This window comes from Neodiprion fabricii, chromosome 3, assembly GCF_021155785.1.
Source record: "Neodiprion fabricii isolate iyNeoFabr1 chromosome 3, iyNeoFabr1.1, whole genome shotgun sequence".
In the NCBI taxonomy this organism is placed as follows: Eukaryota; Metazoa; Arthropoda; class Insecta; order Hymenoptera; family Diprionidae; genus Neodiprion; species Neodiprion fabricii.
This window is the reverse complement of record NC_060241.1, coordinates 25,752,693-25,780,172: the sequence shown is the minus strand read 5'-3', so window position 1 is coordinate 25,780,172 and position 27,480 is coordinate 25,752,693. Positions and strand designations below refer to the sequence as shown.

The window sequence follows — 27,480 nt, the reverse complement described above, 5'->3', positions numbered from 1 at the left end:
TAAAATAAAAGATTATTCATTTTATGACCAAAATTTGTTCATACATAAATACATACATACCAAGGGATCGTGAAACATATGCAGATTGGCGTCACACGGGCGAGTTTAGTCTTTTTTTTTCTAGGCTGGCCACCTCAAACTTCAGCTGTCAAACCAATTTATAACGGTTACGTAGGTGACGCGAATTTTTAAAGCTAAGCAGATCTCAAGACAAATAGTTGAGATCTTGATTTGGGACGGGTTGGCAAACATATTTTTAACTGACTAATGACCGCAACGAGCCATCATAAAACCGTTTCCATTTGTTGTTAAATACTCGAGAATTTAACATCTCATACCCTGTTTCAAATAAGTTGGCTTCCCTGCCTCACAGGCGGTAATATTACCATGGTACAATCTGCCAGACCAATAACAGTCCAACTATTTTGCACGTGCGCAGTTGGTCACTTTAAATGTTTCACTATACCTGTGTTTGCAAATCACCCAATATTTATTATCACACTCATCACTCACACAACTTCAAAGAACAGTACTTGATTTGGAATTAAACAATTGATTAATCAGATGCAAAATTGAATTGATATATGATGCATTCCATAATATCCGATTTGAGTTCGAAGCCATTATTTAATACTTAGCCTTCTATATGAAATGAAATGTAGATACTACAAAGCAGGAACCTGTTCAAAAGGTCTACAGAATGAATTTTCAAGTTCAAACCATAAAAGCATTTTAAATAGACTATTTATCATATTGGTGACGGAATTCTGGTCACAATCTTTTACTGATGAACGTAAATATTAATGTCTATGCTCATAGAGAAGACACATAAAGTGCTGTAATTTGGTACATTGTCAGTCACATAAGATACGTAGTCGTCATCAAAGGTTGATGTCTGTAATCAAAATTTAGTAGCTGGGCAAAAAATTGAATAATAATCTTCAATTCTTTTGGTATATTATTCAAGCACCTACAATTTTTAAATCCATATTTCAGTATTCATATATGATAAAAATTCTCATTATAAAATAGTATCGAGACTAAAAAGTTGAATTCTAATTTGGAAAAACCTGAAACAGGTATCTTTGAATCTTATTTTCTATGGTCACCCTAGACTCAATGTCATTTATTACATAGAAAAATAATGTACAGCTATAATAAGCATAAAGTATATTAAAAACAAGTCAATGAAATTATAAAATATTATACAAAATTGGTAATTTTACTAAAAGACGAAATCTATGAATCCCCCTCTCTACCAAACCGAAAAATTACATTACATTTTATTTTTATTAAACTAAACCATCCTATAGTATTGCAACGCACCTGACGAATATAAAGAGTATTTTCTGAGTTCTATACACGCACCTTTGACGTAATACTTTGCCTTGCATAAAACCAAGTGAACATCTGATTTAATGAATTATTATTCAAACTTCATGATTGTCGTGATTGATCCGAAATAAAAGCAGTATGTTATTTCATTGTTACTATTTTGGCAATGACAATATTACAGAGGCTTTGACCACCCCAATTGCACACCATCAATCAATTAGATTTTTTTTAATCATTCAAAACGTTGTTTATAAAAAAAATGAAAAAGATGTTCAACGATATTATTTAATTATCAACTATGAAAATTTAATAGTTCTGTAGAATACAATCGTTTACTATTTACAAACAACAGAAGTTAAAATCTTTCATTTGAGAAATTCGTTTCCTGGCTTTTTGAGAAATCATTCTATGCGGTTTATGTGCCATAATTTTCACATACTCAATATAAAGTTCGATTACACAAAGACCATTTACACTGAGATAAAAAAAAAAAAACATAGAACAGTAGATACATTATTGAATATCAAATAAAATATTTAGTCCACCATATCAATAATTATTGTTGTGAGTGCATCAAGCCTTCTTCGAGCTTTTAACATGCATTGGTTGTGCAAATGTGTCATTTGGTTATAAAATATTCTAGTTTCATCTGCCATAATACGTAACTTTTTAGCTTTTTCACATATATGTTCATAGTTTGGCCGCACAAGCAGAAACGTTCTCTCAGACTCAGATAACACATTCAAATCTACTTCCTGTTTGCAGCACTGCAGATTTGATGTTTGTTTTGAAATACTTTTATATTGTCTTTTCCGATCCAGCAGAGTTTCCTTCCATATTTTTCTTTCTTCTTCAAGATCAACTATATATTTCTCTATATCAAACTGTGTCCCCGCGCTTTTCTTCTCAGAATCGTCCAGAACCACATTTTCCATTTTTTCTTCCACTTGTCTGCCTGTATTTTCTTTGGCACACACATTCGTCGATCCATCCTCACCTGAGAATATACAACAGGTCTCATCGTAATTGTACTAACACTTCGACTAAATCAATAAGACAAATTATAATCTAATTTCTAAGTTGTAATAAGTGAAAGTTATTTGCAAGATTTTCTTTCAATTATAATGTGAAGGTAGGTCAAATTATTTTAACTCCAAAATAAAATGGGTACTGAATGCCTGTTACGAAGCTGAAGAACAAACACACTGTACACACCCTACGCATCTCTGGTTTACACTGTCACAGCACGAAACAAAATAACCATATTCCTAGGACAACTTCCAAGTAAATATAGAAATACATTTCTTCCGCACAGTAAAATGAAGTGTCAGTGTTTTAGTTGCATTATCAAGACAAAAACTATTGCATACGACCTAAATACGATTTCTAAGCATCAAAATGTAACCTCAATACCGATGATTCCTGAACTTACCCGGAGCCCGAAGCGATGAACGTCGTCGGAAAAATGTGGATCGACGTTGATTAGGTCTTGGCCGACACGGAGTCTCTTCCTCTTCAATCCTAAAGGAAACAGTATTATCTTCACTCATTATTAAAGCGAAATTTAAAATTTGACCCCATCGACGCTTTTAGTTTACGAGCAGTTACACCATTTGAGTTTTGAAATTCAAACAAACAGTCATGATGAACGAATACACCGAGAAGGGAAACTTACTAGGGCGTTGACTGAGGATATCTTCAGTCAATGACTTGGGTACGCACAAGAACGGCAGGCGGAGTAGAAGGAGACAAAACTGTAGAAATAACAATGGGACCAAAGTATAGGTGGCGTTGTTAACAGTTGCGAGTTCCGGATGACTGTAGTCATTACTTATCAAAAAGTGATTTTAAAAAAATTTAAAGATGATGAAGGTTCCTTTTTTCAACTTCTATTCATATTATATTGTTGGATCGCGACCTTGTCCGCTGACTCCCAAACATAAGATTGTTCAGAAATTTATTATCAAGTGCCCCAGATTATAATTACTCATATCTATCCACTTTGTTATATATTTATGGCAGTTCCCGTGTTGATTGAGGAATTTCGAGTTTGTGAATATGAATATGTATTCCGGACAAGTCGATACTATTTTATCCGGGATTTCAGCACTTTTCCGGTAACTCCTAATAATAATATTACCCAGAGAATTGTTTAGTAATATTATTCATAGCATATCAGAAACTAACGATTGATGTCACGTAGAGATGAATAATCCGGATTCTTTGTAATCAAATTCTCATCTACGATATCCCTGTCAAATTACAAAATAGTGGAAAAAAGTTTGAAAGTGAACCCTATGCATTTTTATGCACCCTATGAATTTTTATGCAGAGTTGTGTTATATATGTTAAAATTACGAGGAACTTGTTGAGATGGAAGTCAATATATTACTGTATTCCATCTTGATCAATGGGTCTTTCAGACGCATCACCCGTATCTCGAACGTACAAACTTTGAACATCGATCTTTTTGTCATTTTTAATAGCCAGTTTTGAATGAGCTTCGTTTTTTTTTTTGTGTTCTTTATCGTTTTTCACAAGAGACTTGCTTATTTGGTATGCAAATATCGTGTTTTATTGTAACAATAACTTGTCTCGACTGCGAAAGGTCAAGCGGAGAAGAAAGATGTTGGAATTGCCAAACTCTAAATTCCCAAAGGTGTGTGCACCATGTTGATTTTAATGGCGAAACGAACTTTACTAAAAAGAAGAATATATTTACGTGGAACTCAATCTGGATAAACTAGAGAAATTCTAAGCTATTGCGATTCCACATGCGTTAGACATTATCGAAGCATGAGTTTTATTAACAATGAGTTACATTTACGCAAGAATAAAATCGTCACTTCAAAAACTACAATATGTTAGTATTTGACCAGTGAAAGTAAGTTCACTTATGCTCGTTTCCACACCACCGCATGCGGTAGAGCACCAGGCGCGTTTTTTTTCACGTGGTATCCCCAGTAGGCCTACTCCACGGAGAATACTTGCAAGATCGATCTTACGTTCTTCGAAAAATTACAATTGACTTTTTTTCACATGTTAGTTATGGTAAATTGTTTTTCCCAATCATTTTCACTCGCATATATTCGCAGTTTGTTCGAAATTTTTCAGATTGAATAACCCGGTGATTATTTATTATCGATGAAAGATGACTATTTTAATAATGGATGGAAGGTGGTTGTTTTAATTATGAATGAAGGGTGATTGTTTTTATCTTATAGGCGAACGGCGATTGACTCTGGATGTTCGCGCATGATTTTTTTTTCTTATGAGGTATGAGATAATCACTAAAATGGAGAACCTGGTGAATACGCAAAACAATGAACTAAACCAAGATCGAAAATACGAATCGCTGTAAGACGTCGGCATTTACCTATCTGAAGACTGGCATTTACCTATCTGAAGACGATGGAGAAATCTTTGAACAAATGGAAACAAATTCGGAGTAGAATAAGCACAACCACCAAAATACGACAGAGCTATACAATTCTACAGTGGAATACAAACCGCACATGACCTACGAGCGACTGGAGAAAAAAACTATCTACACAAAAACAATCGCAATAAGACTATAAAACCGTTGAAAAAAAACTACAGCTGAATGAATTTGACTAAACTGTGATCATGACGATTCTGAATTACGTCGCTAAATCTGTATATCGGTGAAAATAAGATGACTGACTCTGAACTAAAACAGACCTAAGCTTAAAAAATAAAACGCTCATTTTTCAGTATAGTCGATAAAACTCAGTTACCTGGAACAGATGGAAATAGATTTAGTAACATACGTCGACAGAGATAAAAATATACTTAGCTTAGATAAATAAAAAATATAATTAACGAAAAAAAGAGACAAGTCAATTAGTTGAAAAGACAGAAGATTTGATTAGCTGAAACAGAAAAAAAGTTTGATTAGCTGAAAGAGACAGAAAGTTTGATTAGCTGAAACAGACAAAAGGTTTGATTAGCTGAAACAGATAAAAGGTTTGATTAGCTGAAACAGACAAAAGGTTTGATTAGCTGAAACAGACAAAAGGTTTGATTAGCTGAAACAGACAAAAGGTTTGATTAGCTGAAACAGACAAAAGGTTTGATTAGCTGAAACAGACAAAAGGTTTGATTATCTGAAACAGGCAAAAGGTTTGATTAGCTGAAACAGACAAAAGGTTTGATTAGCTGAAACAGAAAAGAAGTTTGTTTATCTGAAACAGAAAAAGGTTTCATTAGCTGACACAGACAAAGGTTTAATTAGCTAAAACAGATAAAGGTTCTATTAGCTGAATCGAACAAAGGAGTGATTATCTGAAACAAGCATAAGTTTGATTGGCTGAAACAGACAAAGGTGTAGTTAGCACAGCACATAAGTTCATACACTGAGAAAAAATGGGTCGAGTCCAACATGATATTCGCTTTAATATTAGTTTCTTCGATTATTAATCATATTGATGAATAAAAAATATTCTAAATTTTTTAAACCAAAAGCTCTTTGAGTTATTAAAGTGAATATCTTTATCGACTGAACATTCTATAGTTCTCAGTGCATTTGTTAAAAAATTGTTTGTTGCCCTGAAACCAAAAATAATTCGATTAGTTAAACGAGTATTTCTGTACATTTCAGATATATTTCATAAATGCCTACGCCAAGATTCCCCATAACTATACATCATAAAGATTTTTGTTCTGGCGCGTTGAGCGCCGGTTTTTATTAAATACCGCGCTTTCTCTCATAACTGAAACATATCAAGTCCACGCGCAAAATGCGCCGTGGAACTCGACAACTTTATTATTCGTCAAAAACTTGATCGAAAAGCTGAAAAATCAGCACATTTAGAGTGTGCAAGTCTTTTATATATTGTTTATGTCCGGTTCCCGTTATTGATTTGCGCGCAAAAGGCAGCGTCTAATTCTCGTAATTAATTTGCGCGCAAAAAGGCAGCGTCCAATTCTCGTGATTAATCTGCGCGCAAAAAGGCAGCGTCCAATTCTCGTGGTTAATCTACGCGCAATAAGGCGCGACAGATTAAACTGTCAAAAAATTTGTATTATCTGGGATTTGTCCCAAAAATTCTGTAGAAACCCAATCCACATCTGCATCTTTTTCAATTCGATACATTGCTATGCGGATTGTTGTTCTCAGATTGCAAATCGAATCGAAATCGGGAGGGAGGTTGGATGGCATGCATTATTGTGTGGCGTGACGGTCGGCGGTCCTCTTCGACGCGAAGTCTTCGAGCTCAGCATCTCTCCCCATCTAGCGTACCACGGAACGCGATAGATGGTCCAGAGATGCGTTTTGCCCATTCAGACGATCACAGAGATCAATTGGATGGAATAATGATCGGTAATGACTAAATAATTGAATTGAATAACGATTGAAAAATGGTTGCAGAGTGACAATAGGCAATTCAATCTCGTTAATATTCAAATGTTTACATATGGTCAAGCGACTCCAATACGTAGTCTTTTGGGGAAAAAATTTCTGTGATCATTTGACGCTGTGGATTACAAAAGTTATTAACATCACGGTACATCGCGACCTTCCTACCCTCGCCTGTATCCCAACGAAACCACCCAACGGAAAAGAGACTCACAACACACATGCATAAACCCCGCGACGGATCCCAAAACGTCCACCTACCTACCCGGTTACCTATATTCGACCTAAACGATTCTCCATTCTTTCCAACACACATCATTCTTCATCATTTGCGCCGTGGTCACTGACTTACATTTTCGTTGGTTACCTGTTGGGAGCAAAATGTTTTTGTATCGTAGTCTGCCTTCTCAGAATGCAGTATCGCGGTTGTATTCCGCCAACTCTAATATTGCATTTGTTATTTTAGTAAACGTTGGCAGACTATCGGTACATTAACCTTTGGTAAAATTGATTAAAACATCCTGAATGCTAATTAGCATTTTTCTAAGCGAGCTAAACCTGCAGTTGATCAATACTTGTTGGCTGTTAAAAGATTGAAAATGATATATAAGATGCAAATACATTACGTTACGTTATGCCAGACTTTGGAATTTTATCAATTTAACAATAATGTGAATAATTGAATACTTTTGAAACCTCAGGTGAACCCAGCACTTAAACGGCATCATCGGTAAATTCGAACGTAGATTATTACATCAGTTACGAAACACAATTCGATCTCGCGAGTGCCGAGTAAGCGATGGTTACCTGTCGCGATGCTCATTCCACTTTTAGCAACGTGTAAAATTACTACCTTTAAGTAAGCTACAGTAAAATAAATTGCGAATAAATAATTATTCGACTGAAAGTCAAGCACGTTGCGATCGTGAATGAGCCTATCCATGCAGCTAAGAAATCGAAGATTTGTGGAACAATTGTTACCGCCACGCCACGTGACAAAGGAATCCCAGGGAAATACCCGTAACCTAACACATGCAAACTCACCAACGTTGCCGAGAAATGGAAAAGTTACTCGGAAGTCTCTGCTCAAATCTGTGAAAAACAAAGCAAGACACTTGAATTAATTTGGTAAATTGGCTTTTCAGTTTTCAAATTAATTATTACTGATGTCTTGTTTCATATTTACGAATTCGTTCGGCTTTAAATGACCACCGTGAACTATCAATCAATAATTAAAATAAGTATTGTTACCTCGACTCTGGGCTGTTCCACACTTTCACATGTAGTAGTTGTAGCATCTCAGGTATATCGATAAAGCGACGCACTTTTCACATAATTCAGATCACTAATCTCTTATGCACAAATCCATACCGCAATAACACTCGATTCTACACTCACTTTTTGTGCTGCAGCTGTCTGTTTGAACCGACTGAATAAATTTGCTAACAGTGCAACTGCGCATTCGCCGAAAATCAGGCAAAAAGATGATAAAATTGACACGCGACGCACAAAAACAAAAATACACATCAGTGAAGTCCGAAGTTACACAAAACAATGAAAACTCGGGACACGAAATTCACCTTCAACGTTCGCAGGATGTTTTTATTTCAGTATCTCGGTTTTTCTTCAGGCTACACGCGGCTCGTCGTGTATTATTCACAGATGAGTACGGTGGAAATACACCGATCGAACGTGACATGACCTGAACATCGCGGTCTGAATGTTGAACTGATCCCGAAATTACGTGATTTCAGTTTGATTCCTCGAGAACGACTGATGCCGCACGACGCACGGACGAGATTTAAATCGGTGCTCTGACACACGGAAGATAATAACTCCTCCCCTCCCCCCCCCTATCCTACCAAAGATGTCTTTCCGATGGAGTGGGGGTAGCTGCACGCGCCTGCCTAGCTGTTTTTCCCCTCTCGTGGCCCCCACTACGCAGGTAGAGCAATAGAGAGGGTGGGGGAATTATGATCTTCTGTCCTTCGAGAACCGATCCAACCTGTTCATGGGACGCTTACGCCGTAGCTTACGCTCTATTTTATATAAATATCTCTATGATCTCAATAGCCGGGTGAAAACACTACGTAAACTATGCACAACGCGACCTAATGTTTACAGTATTACCGTAACATGCGACGTCAGGCGAAATTTGAATTCTCTGACCACTTACGGTGTATACCCTCAGTCAACAACGGTTTCGGTCATGCCCCTAGGTTATTCCCTTGTCATATGCAGGCCGAACTTTTTCGAACCGTTGGGCTGAGATCGCCACCTTCGGCGTTACGGGCACACCGCGCCTATTGTTATACGCAGCCCAAAGAATATAGATTAGCCTACATATGACAGAGACATGATTGAAACATGCACACACCTGCATCCTGTACGAAAAACGCGGAAGGGGGCTGTCGCCCAATAATGACATGATAACCTCAACTTAGTAATTTTATAATCTTAATAAACAGAAGAACTGGTTAGCTATCAAACAATTGCAATAATAAATTATTGCCCTAAAAATTATTCTCTATTGATATGTTACGGAATTTATTGAAAATATTAAACTTTAAATATGATTGTCGGTTAGATATACATAGAATTTATTATGTTCTTAAAAAAAATTGGTCAACTATCAAATACTTCTAACTGCACTAGAATCATCTATAGACGAACTGTAAACAATTTCATTAGTTATATTATATTACATTAATGTTTTGTTGACTAAATTCGTATTAATCTATATGCTCTTACTGTTCTCCCGGAAAACCTTATCTAGGGGGTTTCCGTAGTAAACTGTAATACATGTAAATAATACTTTTGGATAGGTGAGATTATAGTTACAATCATGTTATCTAGTAGTCTGGTTTCTCGCAAGATTCTCGTACTACAGTTGACCGTGGTTAGTGGGGATTATGAAATAGAAAAGAAAAAAATTGTACCGCTGGTCGTGTGTTACAGGGGCAAGGGGGGAACACTGAGAAGACCGTCGGTAGAAGATACTACTAGACCGCAGCGACGCGTGTGGCGGCGATCGAAAAGAATATTCAGAGCTCGTAACGGTGTCACATGTCTTCATTGAAATGAGGATTCGTTTCTAAGCCTGTATACCTGCAAGACCGTACTGTATACTGCCTGTGTTTCAAGACTATGGTATATGGTGTAAGGCATTGGAACTTGAAGCAACGTGAAACGTAGAAAATCTAATCACGCAATTTGAAGAAAAAATCTTGCTAACGAAGACAATTTAAGAAGTTTTACTCGACTTTGATATCAGTTCGAAAACGAAATGTCACCGTCTAAAATCGATGAAGTAAGTGCACAGCCTACGATCCTAATTTATCTCAAAAACTCCGACAAAGCTTAAAGTTCGTAGAATGTTCTACGGGATTCGGTTTTGATCTGTCAAATTCGTGACATTTGTATCATTGTGAATTTAATATGTGAACATACAATTTAATTCCCAAACAAAAAAAAACTTGATCAACATATTCAACCAAAAATTTGATTTGAACATTTTTACACATTGGGTAAACTTTCTGTGAGAATTCTCTGTTAAAAATGATCAACATTACAGATCAAACTGGATATCGAGGAGCTAAATAAGTTTATGGAACAAGCAACTCGACAAAAGACAAAGGATATTCTCACATTGGAGCTACGAAAACTTCAAACAGAATTGTCTAAGCACTTAGAAGGAAACCAAAACCTGGAAACTAAACCAACTTCAACACAAATGTTTGGTAACAAATGTTATGAAGTTAAACTGAACAATTATGCATGGGATCAGTCAGAAAAGTTTATAAAAATATACATTACATTAAAGAATGTTCAATCTTTACCAAAAGAAGCGGTATACTGCGATTTCATGGAGAGATCTATTGATCTTCGCGTCTTAGGATTGGACAGTCGAAATTATCAGCTTCCTATTAACAATTTATGTGAAGAAATAATTCCTGAACAAAGCTATACAAAAGTTAAAACTGATATGATTGCTATATTTTTGGCTAAAAAATCACCTAAGAATTGGTCCCATGTTACTGGTGTTGAAAAAAGAATAAAAGAATCTAAGACACCAGCAGTGCCTGAAATGAGTGAGGATAGTGACCCAAGCTCAAATTTGATGAGTCTTATGAAGAAGTTTTATGATGAGGGTGATGACGATATGAAGAGAACGATCGCAAAAGCATGGACCGAAAGTCAAGACAAACGAACATCCGGCCTGCCTTCTGTTTCACCTCTTTGAATGATATATTGTTAATGTCATAAACTTATGTTTATATACTATAGAAATTAAGATTTCATAATATACAGGGATTCTCTGGTGAAAGAGTAACCTCTTAGCCACGTGCCCACGCACAACTTTGACATGAGCCAAGCGTAGCGGACACACGCTACGATCGAAAACTTGATCATGTGTTGGCACTGGCAGTGTGCGCGTGGTTCAGAGGTTGACCTTGCACTAGAGATTCTCTGAATGTATACCGCTTTGCAGTATAAGCTCTTATCGGTTTTCTAATGATCATAACTATCATTTATTCAGCATCGCGAAATATATGTTTCTGCTGTGTAGGAATATGTAACCTTGAAGAAGACAAATACAATAAATAAATTATAAAATTATAATCGCCTTGTTTTTAATATCCCCGAGAGTATTATTGTATCTTCCTTTGATCATGAGCCACAGACAGCATTCAACCACTTAAATCCTATAGAAATGCAAAATTTTAATGATACACACGGGCAATTTAAAGCAGCAGAACTATGTTAGAGGATTTAAAATAACTTCCTTTTTACTTTAGTTTGATAATTACAAATTTTTGTTATCAGCGGTATGGTTTCGAATACTTAAATAATTTATTGCTAAAGGAATAGAAATTGGTAGTTCTTCTAAATTTGCGATTTTATTTGTTTTCAAATAAATACAATTCGCTTCGGTGTATAATTAATGGCTAGTGTAATTGGAATTTACAAAATACATAGATGCAGTATGGTATTTTGTTCCGCAATCTAACAGAGCTAGAAAAACTAAAATCCTGTTCGACCGTTCATATTTTTATGATGTAAATACCTATGTGTAATTACATTTTCAGACCACTGTTCAGATTTATAAAAAAAATTCGCAATTCAAGACATGGTGGCTACTAGTCAGGAAAAACCGGAAAGTCCGAGAAAAGTCAAGAAATTTGAAATATGGTCAGGGCATGTTATGGCGATGTAATGCGACAAAAAGGAAGTTTTTCCCATGAAATAAAATTTCAAGTTTTTTCGCCATGCTGTATTTCATGACCTTCGAATAGAGCACCGATTAATTCGGGACTTCATTTATCAGATATTCGCATTCGCACTATTACTTTGATTTTCAGTCAGGGAAAAATAATAATTTCGTCACAGAAAATCAGGAAATCTTTTCGATGAAGTTGAAGTTAAGTAAAGTAATCGTAACAATTCATATTTAGGAAAAATTCTTTTTCTTTATAAAAGGCGTACGGGAAAACCATCATTTTTTGCGGGTGTAAAGTCGTAACATGAACATTTTCCCATACTTGTCGCCTACTAGGAGGGGAAACATCCAACTCTACGCCAGGGAAGATAAATGTTCTCCTGTACATATGACACCTACTATAATAAAAAATATTGTTCGTGTCAAGGGCATACAACTATAAGACCCTTCATGTGATCGAGCAATACTCGGGCCGGTTTCGCCATCCCTCGTGTGCGACGATCACCACCCTTGATATGAAAATAGTTATTTTTGCAACTTTAGAATATCCGAAATTTATTAAGCGCTAACATGGCATAACGTGCTCATATTTTGAAAAACCTTCTATTTCAAAACTGTTTTGAAATTGCAAAGTAATGAACTTTTTCTAATATTTCATTACATTAGCGTTACTAACTTCAACCTCATTCTGTTCTGCTATTTTTAGTGGTCACCTTGCAAAATAACCAAAGACCGAAGTTTTAGGTTTGAACAGGATCTTTTAAACTTGAGGTACATGCTATGGACGTAGATTTTTGCCCCATTTTGAGATAGTTTATGTTTTATTAAACATTTTCATTATTTTATAGTCTGCTAATTAAAATAACACGTCAAATACACAGACATGCGTGTATGTATATTGTATTCACATCTTTCGATTTGTCAAATTGTTCCATAGACCATTTTCAACTTCACTTTATTTATGTGAAGCTGTATTTCATTCTAAATAACCTACCATTAGTAATATTGATCTATTCTACAGGAAAACAAAATTTTAGAAATTTTATACCTGGAATCACAAATTATTTGTGAAAATAAACTAAATAAAATAACTAGCCTGGCGTTGGCACATTTGAGGTCAGTTTTCATTTTTATACACAATCATTGTTAAGTTGCTAGCAACCTTGATTTAAAATGAAACTACTTAAAAATGGAATGCCTCCGTTGTCATAAGAGTTACATGAATTGTATATACGTCACTTACAAAAATTATTAATCCTTAATTTAAAAAAAATAAATCTGTACTCCACGTACTAAAAACAAGTATTAGCCATTCACTTTCTTGGCAGAAAATCAAAATTATACAGACTAGTTACGTAAATAATTTACAAGCAATAACCCTAAGAAAACGTTGGTTTTTAAACTCATTTGAAAATGGCAAAATGAAAATTTTCACTCATTTTTCGATACTGTAATTAATTTTTGATTAATTAATGTATCAATTAATACTGTTTTAACAAGCGACATAAATATAATAATCAATTTAACAGAGTTATTGTATTTGAACAATATCAAAAGCTATAATTTTAACAATTTCAGCAATTACCTTTGTGGAAATAAATTTACTATATCGAAGGCAAGAATATTTCTCTTGAAAATTGTAAAGGTTTTCTCCTCCCGCATTTAAAATAAATAAATAAAATACTGAAACTTCCCATGTTCCTTTCAATAACCACTGTTCTTATCCGATTAGCAATATACTGTATAATAAATTACAAACGACTTGGTGATGGCTTTTTAATATTGCGACTATACTATAGCGAATTGAAATCATTCATTGTAAAGTTTGACAGAACTATGCAAGTTATATATAAAAATGATCTAAAATGAAAAATCATTATATTGTTTATCTAAGATTACGCAAGTTTGAAAATTATAGTACTAATCAGAAGCTTAGATTCTTATTCTTTGGTTGCTTTTGTGAAACACTTAACATTGTATTTTTTGGACCTGAGATAAATGGGGTTCACTCTAAATCTAGAGAATCCTCTATCTTGACTATATTCATACACATGATACTAAATCATAAGTCCAAAGTTTTATAGAAGTATGAGAATATTATAATTGATTTAGGAACATATCAACCCGAAGCAACGAAGAGTACTCAAGTCTTTTTCTAAGTCATTTGTGTATAACCTAAGACTAACTTATCAAACTACAAAAGATAGGGTACCATCTTTCTCTTGGTAATATAATTGAATTCTTCAGAAAGAATGTAACCTTTGGTCTCAAGTAAATTGTACATGAATAATTATTTTTCGCAAATAACTTGGGTGTAAACAAAAATATTCCCTAAAAATTGACTTATTTTGCATAATTAGAAAAAATTAATATTTCAACCTTTTCATTTCACATGTCGTTTATTGGATGAGCATGAAGCCTGCACTTCCAGGCTTGTAGCGTGGAACACTTCTGCCATAGCTTTCCTTGTTTTATTCATCAAAGCTTCAATATCGGCTTTACCCAAACCTTTGGTAGATATTGGTGGTAATGTTGTTATAACAACACGTCCTTCGATTAAAACCAGATATTTGATTATTTACAAATTAGTTGGAACACTTTTCAAGTGTGGCATATTCATGAATCATTTTTTTATCATGATTCGGAAAATGTAGATATTAGTATGATGGATTATGTTGGTTATTAGAGCTGGGTGTTAAAATTGTTTAGTGTTACGTGAAAAATTTGGTAATGAAACTTTTTTTTACCTGGATCGAATCGTTTGTCTTTCGCCGATAAAAAATAATATGATGAGAATACAACAGGCAAAATGGGCAACTGAGAGCTTATGGCAACGTGAAATGCACCCTTTTTGAAGGAATGTATTTCGCCGGTGTTGTGTCTTGTCCCTTCGGGAAATACCCACAATTTAATCTGTTACGTAAGGAATAAATTTTAGATATGTTGTACATACTTGATTATAAAGCAAGAGTAAGGAATAATAAATAGTAATAATCTAGTTATAATCGTGGAAAACAAGAAAAACTACATTAGAATAATACAAATTTCAAGATTGCATTTTTGTTTACCTTCTGCTCTATGATGTGATTTGTGGCCGTATTAATGACAGAGCGAGCCTTTTCCGAATTCATTCTATCTATGAAAATTAGACCACTCAACCATGCTGCAAGACCAAACGGCCAAGCATAGAATATTTCTTTTTTAGCAACTACGGTACATTTATCCATTATTGGCCATATATCAAACATGCCTAAAATATCTAAAGAGCTCTGGTGGTTTGCTACAATGATGCAGGCTTGTTCTTTTTCCAAATGTTCACGACCACGAAGTTCCCAACGAAGGCCAAGCAAAGTGCTAACGTGATGGCATACTGACGACGCCAGTCTAAAAATATAAAACTTATTATTAAAAGTAAAGTTGCTGGACGTGCAAAATAAAAATAAATACTTTGTTAGTTATATGAATGAATGTAAATGGTGCAGCGTTATCTGTTCTCTAAGCTATGTCAATTATTTTACTAGTATGTTTAAAGAAAAAATATTTAAAAAAAAAACGAATAAATAAATAATGTAACAAATAACTAAATTCAAAATCTAAGAAAGAAAAATTTTGCCTACATGTAATGTATAACAATTTACAGATCTATGACTATACATGGTAATTAATTATTGCGTAGTGAAAATTATTTGAAAACAACTCAAACATGCTACTGGTCAACAATATTACAATTAATGATAAAAGAAAGACGTGATACGACTTGTGATTTAGGTTTTCTCTGTCCAGTTCATGATACCTATGATTTTGGGTGAGGTGTACTCGTATGATTTGTAATTCATTAAATGTAATGGTTCAAAAATGATGTACGTATTAGTATTAAAAATAGTTTGTATTTAATTCCGTTCGTTGTCGGTAAAAAAATATACCTACTTTAAAAAAGACGATAGAGCGTTCCGTATTGAAAAATCATATAACGCCACCATATGTGTATTTATTGTTCTAAACAAAGTATCCCCTATCAACGCCACCTCGGCGTCACTTGGGACAAAATCGCAGACACCAATAGGGAAAACACTATTTTTGCGTACGAGTGTCGTGTGTGTGAGTGTTGAATTACGAAGAAAATTACTTTGAATAACGACGTCACTTGTCACCGACGAACGTTCCACAAAAACTGTGTCTACGGAGAAAATAAATAAAAATAAATACAGGTGAACATATATTAACAGTGAATACTAACAATAGATTTTTGACGTCTCCCGGGCGAAACATCATAATTGGTATAACCATCACTGCATTTGCCATTACGATACCATAATACATCAAAAACTTGAAGTAATATCTAAAACTTTTGCTTGTTTCATAGAGAAATGGCAGAACAAGTATAAACAATACTAATAATACTTCTAAACAAGACGGTGCCATTGTTTCTTGCTAAAATACCGGTTCACACATTAATCTTACTCCGAGACATGGTGGAAGGATTACATGGTGTGCCAAGAGCTCGCTAACCACGCCCCTTTACGCGCAGGACGGGAGATTGAAGTGCCAAGGTGACAACTGTGAAAAACGGAACAAATTTTACGTGTTGCATTGCCAGCCGAACCAGTGTTGCCAACTTAGCGGATTATTCGGATTCTGGCAAGCGCTTGGCGGGCAAATTTGGAATTTAAGCGGCTAGCAGAGAATTTAGTGAAAAATATATTTTTATAGCAGAATTTTATCGTAAATAGTACAATGTAAACGAATCATCAAATTAACCAAAATGGACTCTGCCAAGGATCAAACGTAGTTATGGTCAAAAGACAGAACATTAACAAGGTGACGCATTTTTATACCGCCTAATACAGCGTCGCTCTATCTGGGAAATTAATATAAGAACATGTAGTAACATTGTCGAAGTCCGGGTAATTGACAACAATGTTGTATCTGGATTTTTTAACAGACCTAGTACGGCCATATGTGGGAAAAGAACAGTGCTGTACAACGAAATTTTTCTGGACGAATTTGCTTTGCCAACGTGCACCATGAAGGTAATTCCTCCAAAATGCACGCTGTTGGTCAAACCGTGCGATGTCTATTTTTATAGACAGGTAAAAAATATAAAGCGGATGCAGAATTGCGCCCAACTGATTAATCAGGGGCAGGAAATCAATTCCAGGGAGAGTTGCAATAAAATTCATTTAATCGCACACCACCAATTGTCCTCATCAATTTTCAATTATATGCTTCGGTACGCGTGGTAGGCTGCCAAGCTTTGCAACGATTGGGAAATTTTTATGAACGTAAACGAGGTGTGCTTCTCGATCTAAATTTTTAAAAAAAAGCACATAAACAACCTTTATACAGTGTGCTAGGTGCTGGTGAGCCATTGTTTTCCTCGTTTTTATGACGTGTACCACTCGGGCTCATGTGGAACTCCACCTCAAGTAAAGCGATAGGGTGAATGATATACGTAATTTATAATTGCATTTCTTACTCGACGTCGTTGATTTTTTTACTACAATTCCCTTTCACCACAATTATAATTTTAAAAAGAGACATTAGTTTTAACACAAAGAGCAATTTGTCAAGCGAGAGGTAAGTTGAAATACGTAAAATTGCGTTTGTCATTGCAAGGTTCAATGTAAAACTTATTTACTTGCATATAAATTCGATGTATTTTATATGCAAGTGATGTAGGTAGAAATATTAGAAGCATTCAAAGGTGTAAAAAAATAGTTTCCAATATTTTTACTGAAATTAGCCTTTTTGATCCCATCAGATATCTAACATATTTTGCATCGAATACTTAATGCAAAAAAATTGATTTTTAGACTTATATTTTTTGCCCGACCAAGATCTTCCATCATATACGGTTAATTTTTGGTGATCGAATCATTTTCTATTTAAGTATTTCGCAAAAGGATTTCGGTCAATTCCGGTGTCCTATTTTATTGGCCTTTTTGTACTATTGTTTTCATATAGTGTGATGAGAGGAGCAATTCCTCAAATGATAATGACATAGGTATATCCTGTATATATCATCCCCAGTTGAAAGTCGCGTTTCCTATAGCAACATAGAATCGAAACTGTACTATTTTTACGTTCATAATTTCCTATGTACCTTATTTCAACGTCAACCTGAGGAACAACACAAAGGTAATCAATGAATCTGAATCCATTCTTGGGTGCAAAAATTTAATCAAACGTCTCTTTAGCATGCTTTGAAATTTAACATAAAGGTACCGCAATAAGTGTAATATATTTGAGTAAAAAAGCATAATTCAAACAAATAAAACTTGCACAACATTCGAAGTTCACACCTTCAATAACTTCACAATTATTAAACTTCAATTTGAAATTATTAATTGAAGTACAATTACACATATTCAGGTGTTATTTGTAATAATTTTGTAACATTTTTCTTGACCTCAACTATATCTCGATAACAATTCCAACCTTGATTGTAAAGAATGTACAATTGCCGATAGACATGATTGACATTGGTGATAGCACACGTGATCTAAACACGACTGTTAAAAGTTACCTCGGCATTTGACTAGGAAACTTTAATTTTGAAACTGAATTCAACCTAATGAGAAGAGTGAGACACGAGAATCTGAAATTCGAGTATTGTGCCCAAAAATTATAGTAGAAAATATACCTATTAACATGTAAATAGGCTAGACAACAAATGTCTATGATGCACACAACGTAAATACATTTGTATATATTACAAATTATGTATAATACATAACTAAATGACTATCAAAACTATGTTTGTTTTAGGTATATCATTAATATGGGTAAAATAGACAAATAAATAGTAACAAACATATTCCGTGTTGCGTACGTAATTTGAATAGTCCAACAAACAATATACGTATATTACACACATGTACGTATATATACCTATATACTCAATTAGACCACTCTTCAGACTTTAACGACTCGTGATTTGTACCCGTCGGAATATAACTTAGTATGTAAAATGGCCTACATAAAAGAAATAATTTTTTCCTCAATATTTGGAGCCTAAATCCCACATTCTCAGCAGTAAAAATTTAGCGAATATTGGAAACCAATAATTTGCAACTACCGATACCTCGAAATTGAAAATGCAACATTATAATGTTGGATACTTGATTTCATTTGTTGGGAACAAAAAAGTTTATGCATTGGCACTTGAATGTTGGTTGCCAAAACTTTATTAAAAAAAGAACTATCAATATTTTCAATTAGTTTTCTTTTTTCCGCAATTCTTCGAGCCAAACATTTTTAAATTCAATGCAAGAAGCTGTCTTTAATGGTTAGTCGTTATAATTTTTTTAGGGCGTCAGAGGGCCAAAGTATCGCCGAGAATTTCCGGCAATAAGTTTTAGAGCTTATTGCATAATATTAAATTTGTTGGATACAGTGTTTCAACTTTTTAGTTGTGAAAAAGCTATTACTTCAGAACCTTTAAAGATGTGTCCTAATTTTCCAAACCGACTTTTTGCCTTTTAAATCAATTTTCAGCAACAAAACCGTCGTTGCGAAATTGTAAAATATATTTTTTTCTTCAGAAATATCCCGAACTGAAAATTATTGGATGTCAATAGTCACCAAATTTTGGCTATTGAAAACTCCGAAATGAGAGGTCGAAAAAATCGTGCGCAAAATCACATTATAATACAGAATCTCAGAAGAAAAAGGAAATCGACGTCATTGAAGTCTGAAAGGTGGTCGAGTTGAGCTAAACCCCTCCATACGTACGTTCATTGTATGGAAACAATTTCATGATATACATACATCCGAATATATGTTGGTACTTGCGTTATTATGCAGAAATATATATATATATATATATTAATGTAAGCGCTTTATAGAAACAGATTTATTGTTATATATACATATATATAACTATATATATAACTATATATATATATAACAATAAATCTATTTCTATAAAGCGCTTACATTAATATGTATACACCGTTAGTACCAATTCATAAATATACGAGAATTGTATATTAAGTTAGGTAAAAAGCTTTTGTGTAGATACATTGTATATAGTAACAGTAATAATTTAGGTACAAGATCTTCTGGCACTTTTGTATGCAGGTATCCTACATATTTGCATGATAAAATTATATTAATATACAACTGAAAATATATTACTATTACTTCTAGACTTTCAGTGCATTTATTCGTCATACTGGGCTGGGTTTCGTACACATGTATATATTATGTATGTCAGTCTTCAGGTGAATTAATAGAAAAAGATTTCAAATTGTTTGATAGCAGTATTAGAGAAAACTTTAGCTTATATATCGGTATAAAGAGAATAGATGCTCTGCTTGTCTTATAACAATTACTTCCGCATCTTTACCTAGATAGGATAAACTCAGCCATGAAATACATTTTCGGTAAGGCTCAACTTATGATGAAACTTGTTTGATTTGCTCTTCAATTTTCCTGCATAAAACCTAAACAGATTTGGACAAAAGTATTTGTGGTTAAATTGCTTTATCACTAAAAATAATTAAAATGCTATATTCAGACACTAAAATACAATTATATGCTATGCATGAAATTATCGTAATGAAATTAAAACCAATTCTGTTGATCGACAATAATATTGCATAGATTGCATAGAACACGGTTTTCCTAGAAAATTTTCAACACTAACCTGTTTTATTTCGGGGTCTGAAACTAATATGATTTTTCCGTGATCAGTGCCACTAAAGAAATTTCCAAGTTTCTTCTTCTTATGAGTCTCTTTAACTGGAACTTCCACTCCTCTTTCGACTACCTTTGGTGAATTACCAACTTCTGGCCATGTGTAAGACCACTCAACCTGATTTGAAAACCAAATTAAAAGATTAATATTACACCTCGTATCGATATTGAAATTTAGAACACAAATGATGGATAAATAAGATAAGTGCACCAACCTGCCAGCCGCCAAACAAATCGTTGTGTACAAGGAAGGCTATGCGTTTGTCAGTGAGCAAAACTACATCCTTGTTAACGTTGACGTGATACACATAAATGTCAGTATTGGCATATTTTCCTTTCTCTAATTCCTAAAAATAAATATATGTTACACGTATTTTTTTAATCATTCAGTCCACATATTTGAACATTGATTTACAATTACTGAAAAGATTAGAAACCACGTGTGTAACATCTATAATGTAACATAATATACATTTCAGGTGATGAAATCTAAAGATAATCACCAGTGAATTTTATAACTTACAAGAAGAATTTTATTGCCATCCGCCTCGTGTCGAATATATGGTCTAACAAGATTATCCAGTTGTAGGAACCTTGGTGGCCTGACTCTTTTCACTTCTTCGCCCATTTCCGTAGCCCTGTAACAAATGTGAAAAACCGTAGTGCAATTGAAAAATACGTTGAAATGTAAGGCACATTTCCACACGTCGCACATAATTTTTTAAATTTTACTTCATGTCAATGGTCCTTGAAATATCGAATTTTTGCAGTAAACGTTCTTGTGAATGATACATAGCTCATTCAGTTATTTTTCAAGTTATGAATACAAAAAAAGAAACTAAGGAAAAAACATTTGCAAAAGTGTTTAAATCAAACAACGCAGACATTTGGCACTATTTGACACAGATTCGCATATTTACATACATTAGCATAAAATTATTGAAAAATTATAGTCACCGCTTAACAGCACCAAATGAACCACTAGCAAAATCTATAACACCGGCAGTTGGTCGTGTAACTAATCCAACAACACCTTTTCCAAATCCTTTGAAGAATCCTTCAACGCCTTCTTCTTTTGCACCTGATATTGGTTTCATGACAACACCGGTTACACCGTCGAATACTCCCTAAAAATTTTTATACTTTTCATTTTTGCATTTCCTTCAAATTTGTTTTTGTATTCCATTTCAAAATACTACTTATGTGTTATGCTTTTGATATTCAATAATACATTAATTTATAATCGTATTTGAAGTTTACTATATAAATGTATGACTAACATTACATGCTGGATAAATTGTGTTAAATTACATAAAGATTATATTTACCATGACCAAACCTTTGCCACTTCGTGCAAGACCTTCCTGCAAGTTAGCTGGCTGTTTATTTAATTGTTCTTGCCTCTTACGTTGATAGTCTTTGTCAAACGTGAGGGCAGCAATACCTTTGCCTAGAAATTATTGTAAGTTGTGATTAACTAGATCACAAATAATGTTTACTCTGAATGCAGTAGTTTTTTTATGCAAAAAAATATTGAGGCATATCAAATCAAAAGTATAATTATCTTGAATAAAACATTTCTCAATTACCCATGGCTCCAGTAATTTTTGATACGGCTCCTGCCATGCCGCCAACAGTATGCCCAAACATACTTCTGACTCCGAGCAATAAACCTTCAGCAAATTCACCAGGACCTTGAATCGCACCTTGAAAAGGTTCATAGAACAAATCTTCAATCCCTTTCATGGTACCGACCACCAAACCGTATGGATTTCCAATAACGTCTAAGCCCAAGACAAGAACATAAGCTTGCTTGATCGCTTGTCCTACATAATGATTTGTTGCCTCTGATGTCAATTGATTGTGCGTCATAAAGGTGAATTGTCTTTCAAAATATGCTAATCTGTAATAATGAATTCATTTTTTATTATTCTATCTTTTTCAATGTCGCATATTATTAGTGACATTGTAAACTTACATGATATAAAGCAACATATATGGCGAGTTCGAATTACAAAAAAAAAAATGCACAGTGAAGATGAGTGCAGATTCTCTAGTTTTCAGCCAATCAACAGACAAGAAAAGTATAGAACCCAAACTCAATTTGACTGCACACTTTGCTGTAAGTTGATTTTGCTATTACTCACTTGAACACAATGTCATTTATATCCGTCAAAGTAACACCGATCCCTTGTAATAATACATTTAATACTTGTGGCAATTGTGTGCTACTTCCAGTCATTGAAAAACTTATATGAATCTGCAATAACAAATTATACATGAGCTCACGAAAGTATGTGCCCCGAAGATATTATAACGACAAATTGTGTTGATCTGCGTCTACAAATTATTGAATAATAAGCAAACCTTAAGTGGAGAAAAATGCAACAAATCGAAAAAGTTCTTTTGTTCGGCTGTAGTTATTTGACTGACATGATACATCAGAGGCTCCGTGACTAGCTTCATGTCTTGTTGAAACAGTCCACTCTATAGATGAAAAATTTCAACGTAATTACCATTCGATGCAAATCAAATTTTGATTAAACGTTGCAAAGGATTTAAGACATTCACCTAGGATACTGAAATTCAGAGCGTTAAGAAATTATTTTGTTTTTAAAATTCAACGATGTTGGTGATCACTGTGTAAAAATAATAGCAACATATATTTCGCAACAACATACAACAGCTTTAGAGATTTCGAGAAGTTAATCAATTTAATAGGTACAGAGATGGGTACATCACTTTCATACAGTGAGTAATACCAATGCTATATGCTTGAGAAGAAAAAAGTACTTTATTGATACTTTGGCTCCGTTGAACGTGCAAATGAAATTTGTTTTCAGAAAATATTTTACGGTATCATTACCTCTTCTGCATCACTGGCCTCATCATCTTTGAATAAGTCCGTAATTGCGCCAATGAATCCGATGTCGACCTTGATGTGGAATTCTTGAATGAGTACTTTGAAATATTTGAATTGTTGCACAGTACTGTGCTCCAGTAGGCGTTTGAGAATACTTAGTTCAGCGAACGGTTTCATCACTGAAATTGTATGTATGTAGTTACACTCGGTAACGGAGTTATTTTGCAAATTCAAATGCTGAGGTATTTGTTCCTTATGTAGCCATCTTACCCGAACTGTGAACAATGCTCTTTGGAGGTGGAACTGGAGCTAAGATCACTGGGAAGACGCAATCATGTAATTGATTGTCAATCTGAAGACGATTTATTTTGGCATGCAACTGTACTTGATGTACAGATGAGCGATACTGCATCCATAATCCAGTTTGGAAAGTGCGATGGATATATCGGCGATGTGGTTTCATCATCTGCATATTGAGGTAGTCAACCTGGGTATGTATAGAAATTCGTTATTTCCCGAAAAATTATGATACAATAAATTTACTAATCGTGTGTAATTTTATATACTATGATATTGCGGTTGAATCATGTATATGTACAAAAACTATTGCAAATACCGACCTCTAATTTAGGTTCCAGCATAATTCGATACGGCGGGTCTCTGCCAATTTGAAGTTCACGAAGATAATTCTGGTATCCATCTTCGATAGCAATTACATCTTTTGTACTCAATGCGCGCCACTGACCCCCAAGAGATTTTCGCGTTTCCCAAATAACACCAGAGCTGGGAAGTCATTATTATGGTTATGCAGTAATCATCGATTATTCTTTGTATCTCTATGCAATAAATTCTAAATAGTGTTCATAATTTAATATAAGTATGCGCAAACTCAAAGTTGATTACTGAACTATGCAATAAAATCTATAACTTACCTGGCAATACACATGTATAGAAGTTCGGTTCTACTTATATTGTTCACTAATGACACTCCCACACCATGAATATTTAGCGTGATTTCTTGATCATTAGCTTCCAAAGCTCCAGCCAGTTCACAGTCTTCGGCAATTTTCAGATTAGCAGTAAACAACAGTACGCGTTGAATGCCGTCAAGAAACGTAACGTAAAATACCTCTTCATCTACTTCTGGCAAAGTAAACGGACCTAGCTTATCCTAGAAAAATTAAATAATAGCACTTTAATAATAACAACAACAATAATAATAATACTGGAATAGCTATTTGTTTTTTATAGTTCCGTAACCCAAAACTGATCCCTCATAGCATCACTTCGTTGTTTTTAATGAATCCTAGGCAGAATGTCACTATACATTCCCTAAAATCTTGTAAACAATTGAGCTTACCTGCCGGAGATCATTTTCAATTTCTTTTTTATTTCCATCTTCCCAAACTAACGTTCTTGATCCAGCAGGGTTTTCCCATGTATAAAACATCCGGTTATATGATTGAATTGACCTGTAATTATTACATTTAAGTAACAGAACAGAATTTTTTACAATGCATTATTTGTGTCATATATGTTATGTTAGTTGAGGTACCTGACATTCATGGATCCTTTCTCCCAAAGATTGATAGTGTGCGAAGTATGGTTGATGATAAGAGCGGGAGCATTTCCAGGACTGTAACCCGACATCGAAATATATATTCCGCCCTCATTAATCTGCACGTCAACATTTATCCCACCATACTGTTACATGAAAATAAAATAATTCATCAGATTTCGTGCTCAAGAGTAGAAGTTTTGGTTTGAAATACTAATACCTTATTTTCGAGTTTTAATAATGTTGTGTGAACGTCGGTGTAGATGAAGGCTGGTGTTGTCTCTGGATGACCCACTACTTTCGCTTTTAACGTTTTCACTTCTTGTTCAGAACGAGGCCAAAAAGCAGTACATTCACCAGGAGGTATCTATATCGGTTTAGATGTTATTGGCTGGTAGTTATTAAAAGCATGCATATTTCTCTCAAAGGTTGTTTTACTGACCTTAAAGAGAGGATCAGCGGGTCGCTCACTTTCTTGGCATTCAATAAAGAAATCGGAGTTATTTATCAAAACATAATATGGGGTAAACGTAATTTGCTTGGTTAATGAGTTGTAAGTCAGCTGGTTATGGACGCCAATCTGAAAGAAGATGTACAAATTACATTACTTCAGAACCATTCAGGTGCCTATATTATTTATATTTAATTAAAATCATTCTTTCGTTGAGCCATTATTATTAGAACATTAAAAATCTTAGATCTGAATTCATTTCAATTAAACATCATCAATTTGTATTGAAATTTTTCGAACCTGATAAACAAGACCCTTGTATTTGCAAGAAACGACGCCCTTGCTTCCAGCAACATCAATAGAAAATTTATCTGACCATTCTCCCTCTTCAACTCTTATCATCGCTTTCTTTTTTCCAAAGAATGCTTTTCTACTAAACGAAAACAAAATAATACCCTTATAAGTTTCCGGATGGTAGAGAACATTCAAGTTGTCCTCTGAACTCTGAAAAAGAAACAAAATATTTGAGAAAATAATGTCAGTTCAAATTTTTTCACACTTATGAAAGCAAATCATATTTCAGTTGTAAAAATTCAATTTATTTTACATTTAATGCCTTTCTCCTTTTACAGCATAGTGATGTAATTAGTTAGTGAATTAAATTATGAAAAAAATGAAAAAACCATCATTTAACAGCATCTGGTTGTTTGACTATAAACAATAAAATAACAGCATTGTAAAGGTAATAAAAAACGGTGGTTTCACACGGTATTCAATAGTAGCTCATAACAGAATGGAATTTCCTTAGGCATATTATTGCATATGTTGCAGTGATAAAACATATAAATTGCCAAAATAATAAACATGCAAATATAAATAGAAGTTCCGGTGTACTAAAAATTAATCATACATATTAGTATCATTACGTAGCTTTCCACTAGACTTCATGCTGCAAATGGTAAGGCTTTATTTCCAAGTGATTCTAATACCAGGTTTGCTCATATTATGTAGACAATTGTAGCTTTCTGAATGAGAAAAATTGGGAATGTACTAATGAATATTTGAAAAAGACTGTATGCAAAACTAATTGGAGAAACCAACTGCCATCTTAAGATATAATGACAATCTGTTATACATAATCGGAAGATATTAGTATCTACATAACACAGCAATTAAAACGTCGATGATATGATGATGGTGTTGAAAGTGTTATAAGAAAAGCTGTAATAAATTATGGCAATGTTGACCAATTCCCTAAAAAACGCTGTAAATTCAATCAAACATTCGGGCAACAAATGAAACAATAAATAATACTCAACAAACTACTACAAACTATGTGAATACGAATTGCCTTGAAGAATAACAGAAAATTGGGACTGTTATGAAAAAACCATTACTAAATCAAAAAGAAAAATGAAACCAACATAATTAAATCATATGTACTCAATCACCGATTTTCCTTTTCTCTTGTCATATTCACCACGACGCGGATGAGGTTTTAGACTGGAAATCCATCTCTGAAATGTACCTTTCAGCATGAATTACACCCAAAAAAAAAGATGTTCGTGAGAAAATGTTTCAGCCTAATCTTACATGGAAGTAAAATATTTAGCAATATTAAGTCTAAAAAAATACTTCGATTGTACCACGTAAATAATAGACTTGGTTTCTGGACACAAACACCTTCTCCACATGCAACTTCTCAATTGTACAATACGATGTATGACCTACACCAGGAAGTGCACCTACACCATTCATATGCAGAAGCCGCCAATCTCAACCTATCCTAAATTAAGCAAATTAACACTGAAGAGAATATATTAATTTCTACCTTGGTGGGACTTGAATGATCTTTGCCTGCGGACTTACTCGATTTCTGTAAAATAATTGTAACACAGTTATACTTTCATCAATTACTTACGAATGCCAACAACCACAAGATAAGTACAGATATAAATTTATCCTACTAAAG

At 34.1% G+C, this 27,480-nt stretch overlaps 4 protein-coding genes across 9 annotated transcripts in view; 1 reads left to right on the top strand and 3 right to left on the bottom strand.

The window, feature by feature from the left end:
• Positions 1–86: 86 nt before the first annotated feature.
• LOC124177859 lies at positions 87–2,990 on the bottom strand. Its single transcript, XM_046560737.1, has 2 exons — positions 2,768–2,990; positions 87–2,332 (listed from the first exon to the last, which is right to left on the bottom strand). The coding sequence occupies exons 1-2, from the start codon at positions 2,883–2,885 to the stop codon at positions 1,872–1,874; spliced, it is 579 nt and encodes a 192-aa protein (XP_046416693.1). The 5' UTR covers positions 2,886–2,990; the 3' UTR covers positions 87–1,871.
• A 6,828-nt stretch (positions 2,991–9,818) lies between these two features.
• LOC124179031 (calcyclin-binding protein) lies at positions 9,819–11,338 on the top strand. The gene is made up of 2 exons (XM_046562994.1): positions 9,819–10,025; positions 10,290–11,338. The coding sequence occupies exons 1-2, from the start codon at positions 10,002–10,004 to the stop codon at positions 10,956–10,958; spliced, it is 693 nt and encodes a 230-aa protein (XP_046418950.1). The 5' UTR covers positions 9,819–10,001; the 3' UTR covers positions 10,959–11,338.
• Positions 11,339–11,600: 262 nt separating this feature from the next.
• LOC124179030 (1-acyl-sn-glycerol-3-phosphate acyltransferase alpha) lies at positions 11,601–16,522 on the bottom strand. 2 transcript variants are annotated; one of them, XM_046562992.1, is made up of 5 exons: positions 16,338–16,522; positions 15,864–16,113; positions 15,005–15,320; positions 14,684–14,849; positions 11,601–14,486 (listed from the first exon to the last, which is right to left on the bottom strand). In XM_046562992.1, the coding sequence occupies exons 2-5, from the start codon at positions 15,914–15,916 to the stop codon at positions 14,320–14,322; spliced, it is 702 nt and encodes a 233-aa protein (XP_046418948.1). In that variant the 5' UTR covers positions 15,917–16,113; positions 16,338–16,522; the 3' UTR covers positions 11,601–14,319. The 2 variants fall into 2 exon arrangements, with proteins under 2 accessions (XP_046418948.1, XP_046418947.1); XM_046562991.1 differs by lacking the exon at positions 15,864–16,113 and having other exon boundaries at positions 16,174–16,358.
• A 1,505-nt stretch (positions 16,523–18,027) lies between these two features.
• Positions 18,028–27,480, bottom strand: part of LOC124179027 (vacuolar protein sorting-associated protein 13) — a 29,778-nt gene continuing 20,325 nt past the window's right edge. For 2 of the 5 annotated variants that reach the window (XM_046562984.1, XM_046562987.1), the window contains 20 exons: positions 27,340–27,384; positions 26,960–27,025; positions 25,809–26,012; positions 25,500–25,637; positions 25,278–25,424; positions 25,055–25,203; positions 24,860–24,971; positions 24,432–24,670; positions 24,120–24,282; positions 23,770–23,986; positions 23,503–23,678; positions 23,004–23,123; positions 22,784–22,896; positions 22,226–22,539; positions 21,965–22,086; positions 21,594–21,763; positions 21,160–21,274; positions 20,852–20,983; positions 20,587–20,754; positions 18,028–20,383 (listed from right to left, as the gene is read on the bottom strand). In XM_046562984.1, coding sequence (XP_046418940.1) covers positions 20,336–20,383; positions 20,587–20,754; positions 20,852–20,983; positions 21,160–21,274; positions 21,594–21,763; positions 21,965–22,086; positions 22,226–22,539; positions 22,784–22,896; positions 23,004–23,123; positions 23,503–23,678; positions 23,770–23,986; positions 24,120–24,282; positions 24,432–24,670; positions 24,860–24,971; positions 25,055–25,203; positions 25,278–25,424; positions 25,500–25,637; positions 25,809–26,012; positions 26,960–27,025; positions 27,340–27,384 — 2,958 coding nt within the window. In that variant the 3' untranslated portion in view covers positions 18,028–20,335. The remainder of the gene's footprint in view (positions 20,384–20,586; positions 20,755–20,851; positions 20,984–21,159; positions 21,275–21,593; positions 21,764–21,964; positions 22,087–22,225; positions 22,540–22,783; positions 22,897–23,003; positions 23,124–23,502; positions 23,679–23,769; positions 23,987–24,119; positions 24,283–24,431; positions 24,671–24,859; positions 24,972–25,054; positions 25,204–25,277; positions 25,425–25,499; positions 25,638–25,808; positions 26,013–26,959; positions 27,026–27,339; positions 27,385–27,480) is intronic. The other 3 variants (XM_046562985.1, XM_046562988.1, XM_046562986.1) reach the window with 2 other exon arrangements.

Coding starts and splice junctions, on each gene's coding strand:
- LOC124177859 (XM_046560737.1), bottom strand. CDS start 2,885: ATGAGTGAAGATAATACTGTTTCCTTTAGGATTGAAGAGGAAGAGACT. Junction 2,333..2,767: donor TTCATCGCTTCGGGCTCCGG/GTAAGTTCAGGA, acceptor GTATATTCTCAG/GTGAGGATGGATCGACGAAT.
- LOC124179031 (XM_046562994.1), top strand. CDS start 10,002: ATGTCACCGTCTAAAATCGATGAA. Junction 10,026..10,289: donor CACCGTCTAAAATCGATGAA/GTAAGTGCACAG, acceptor TCAACATTACAG/ATCAAACTGGATATCGAGGA.
- LOC124179030 (XM_046562991.1), bottom strand. CDS start 16,358: ATGGCACCGTCTTGTTTAGAAGTATTATTAGTATTGTTTATACTTGTT. Junction 14,850..15,004: donor ATCACATCATAGAGCAGAAG/GTAAACAAAAAT, acceptor CTTACGTAACAG/ATTAAATTGTGGGTATTTCC. Junction 14,487..14,683: donor AGACAAACGATTCGATCCAG/GTAAAAAAAAGT, acceptor TTTTAATCGAAG/GACGTGTTGTTATAACAACA.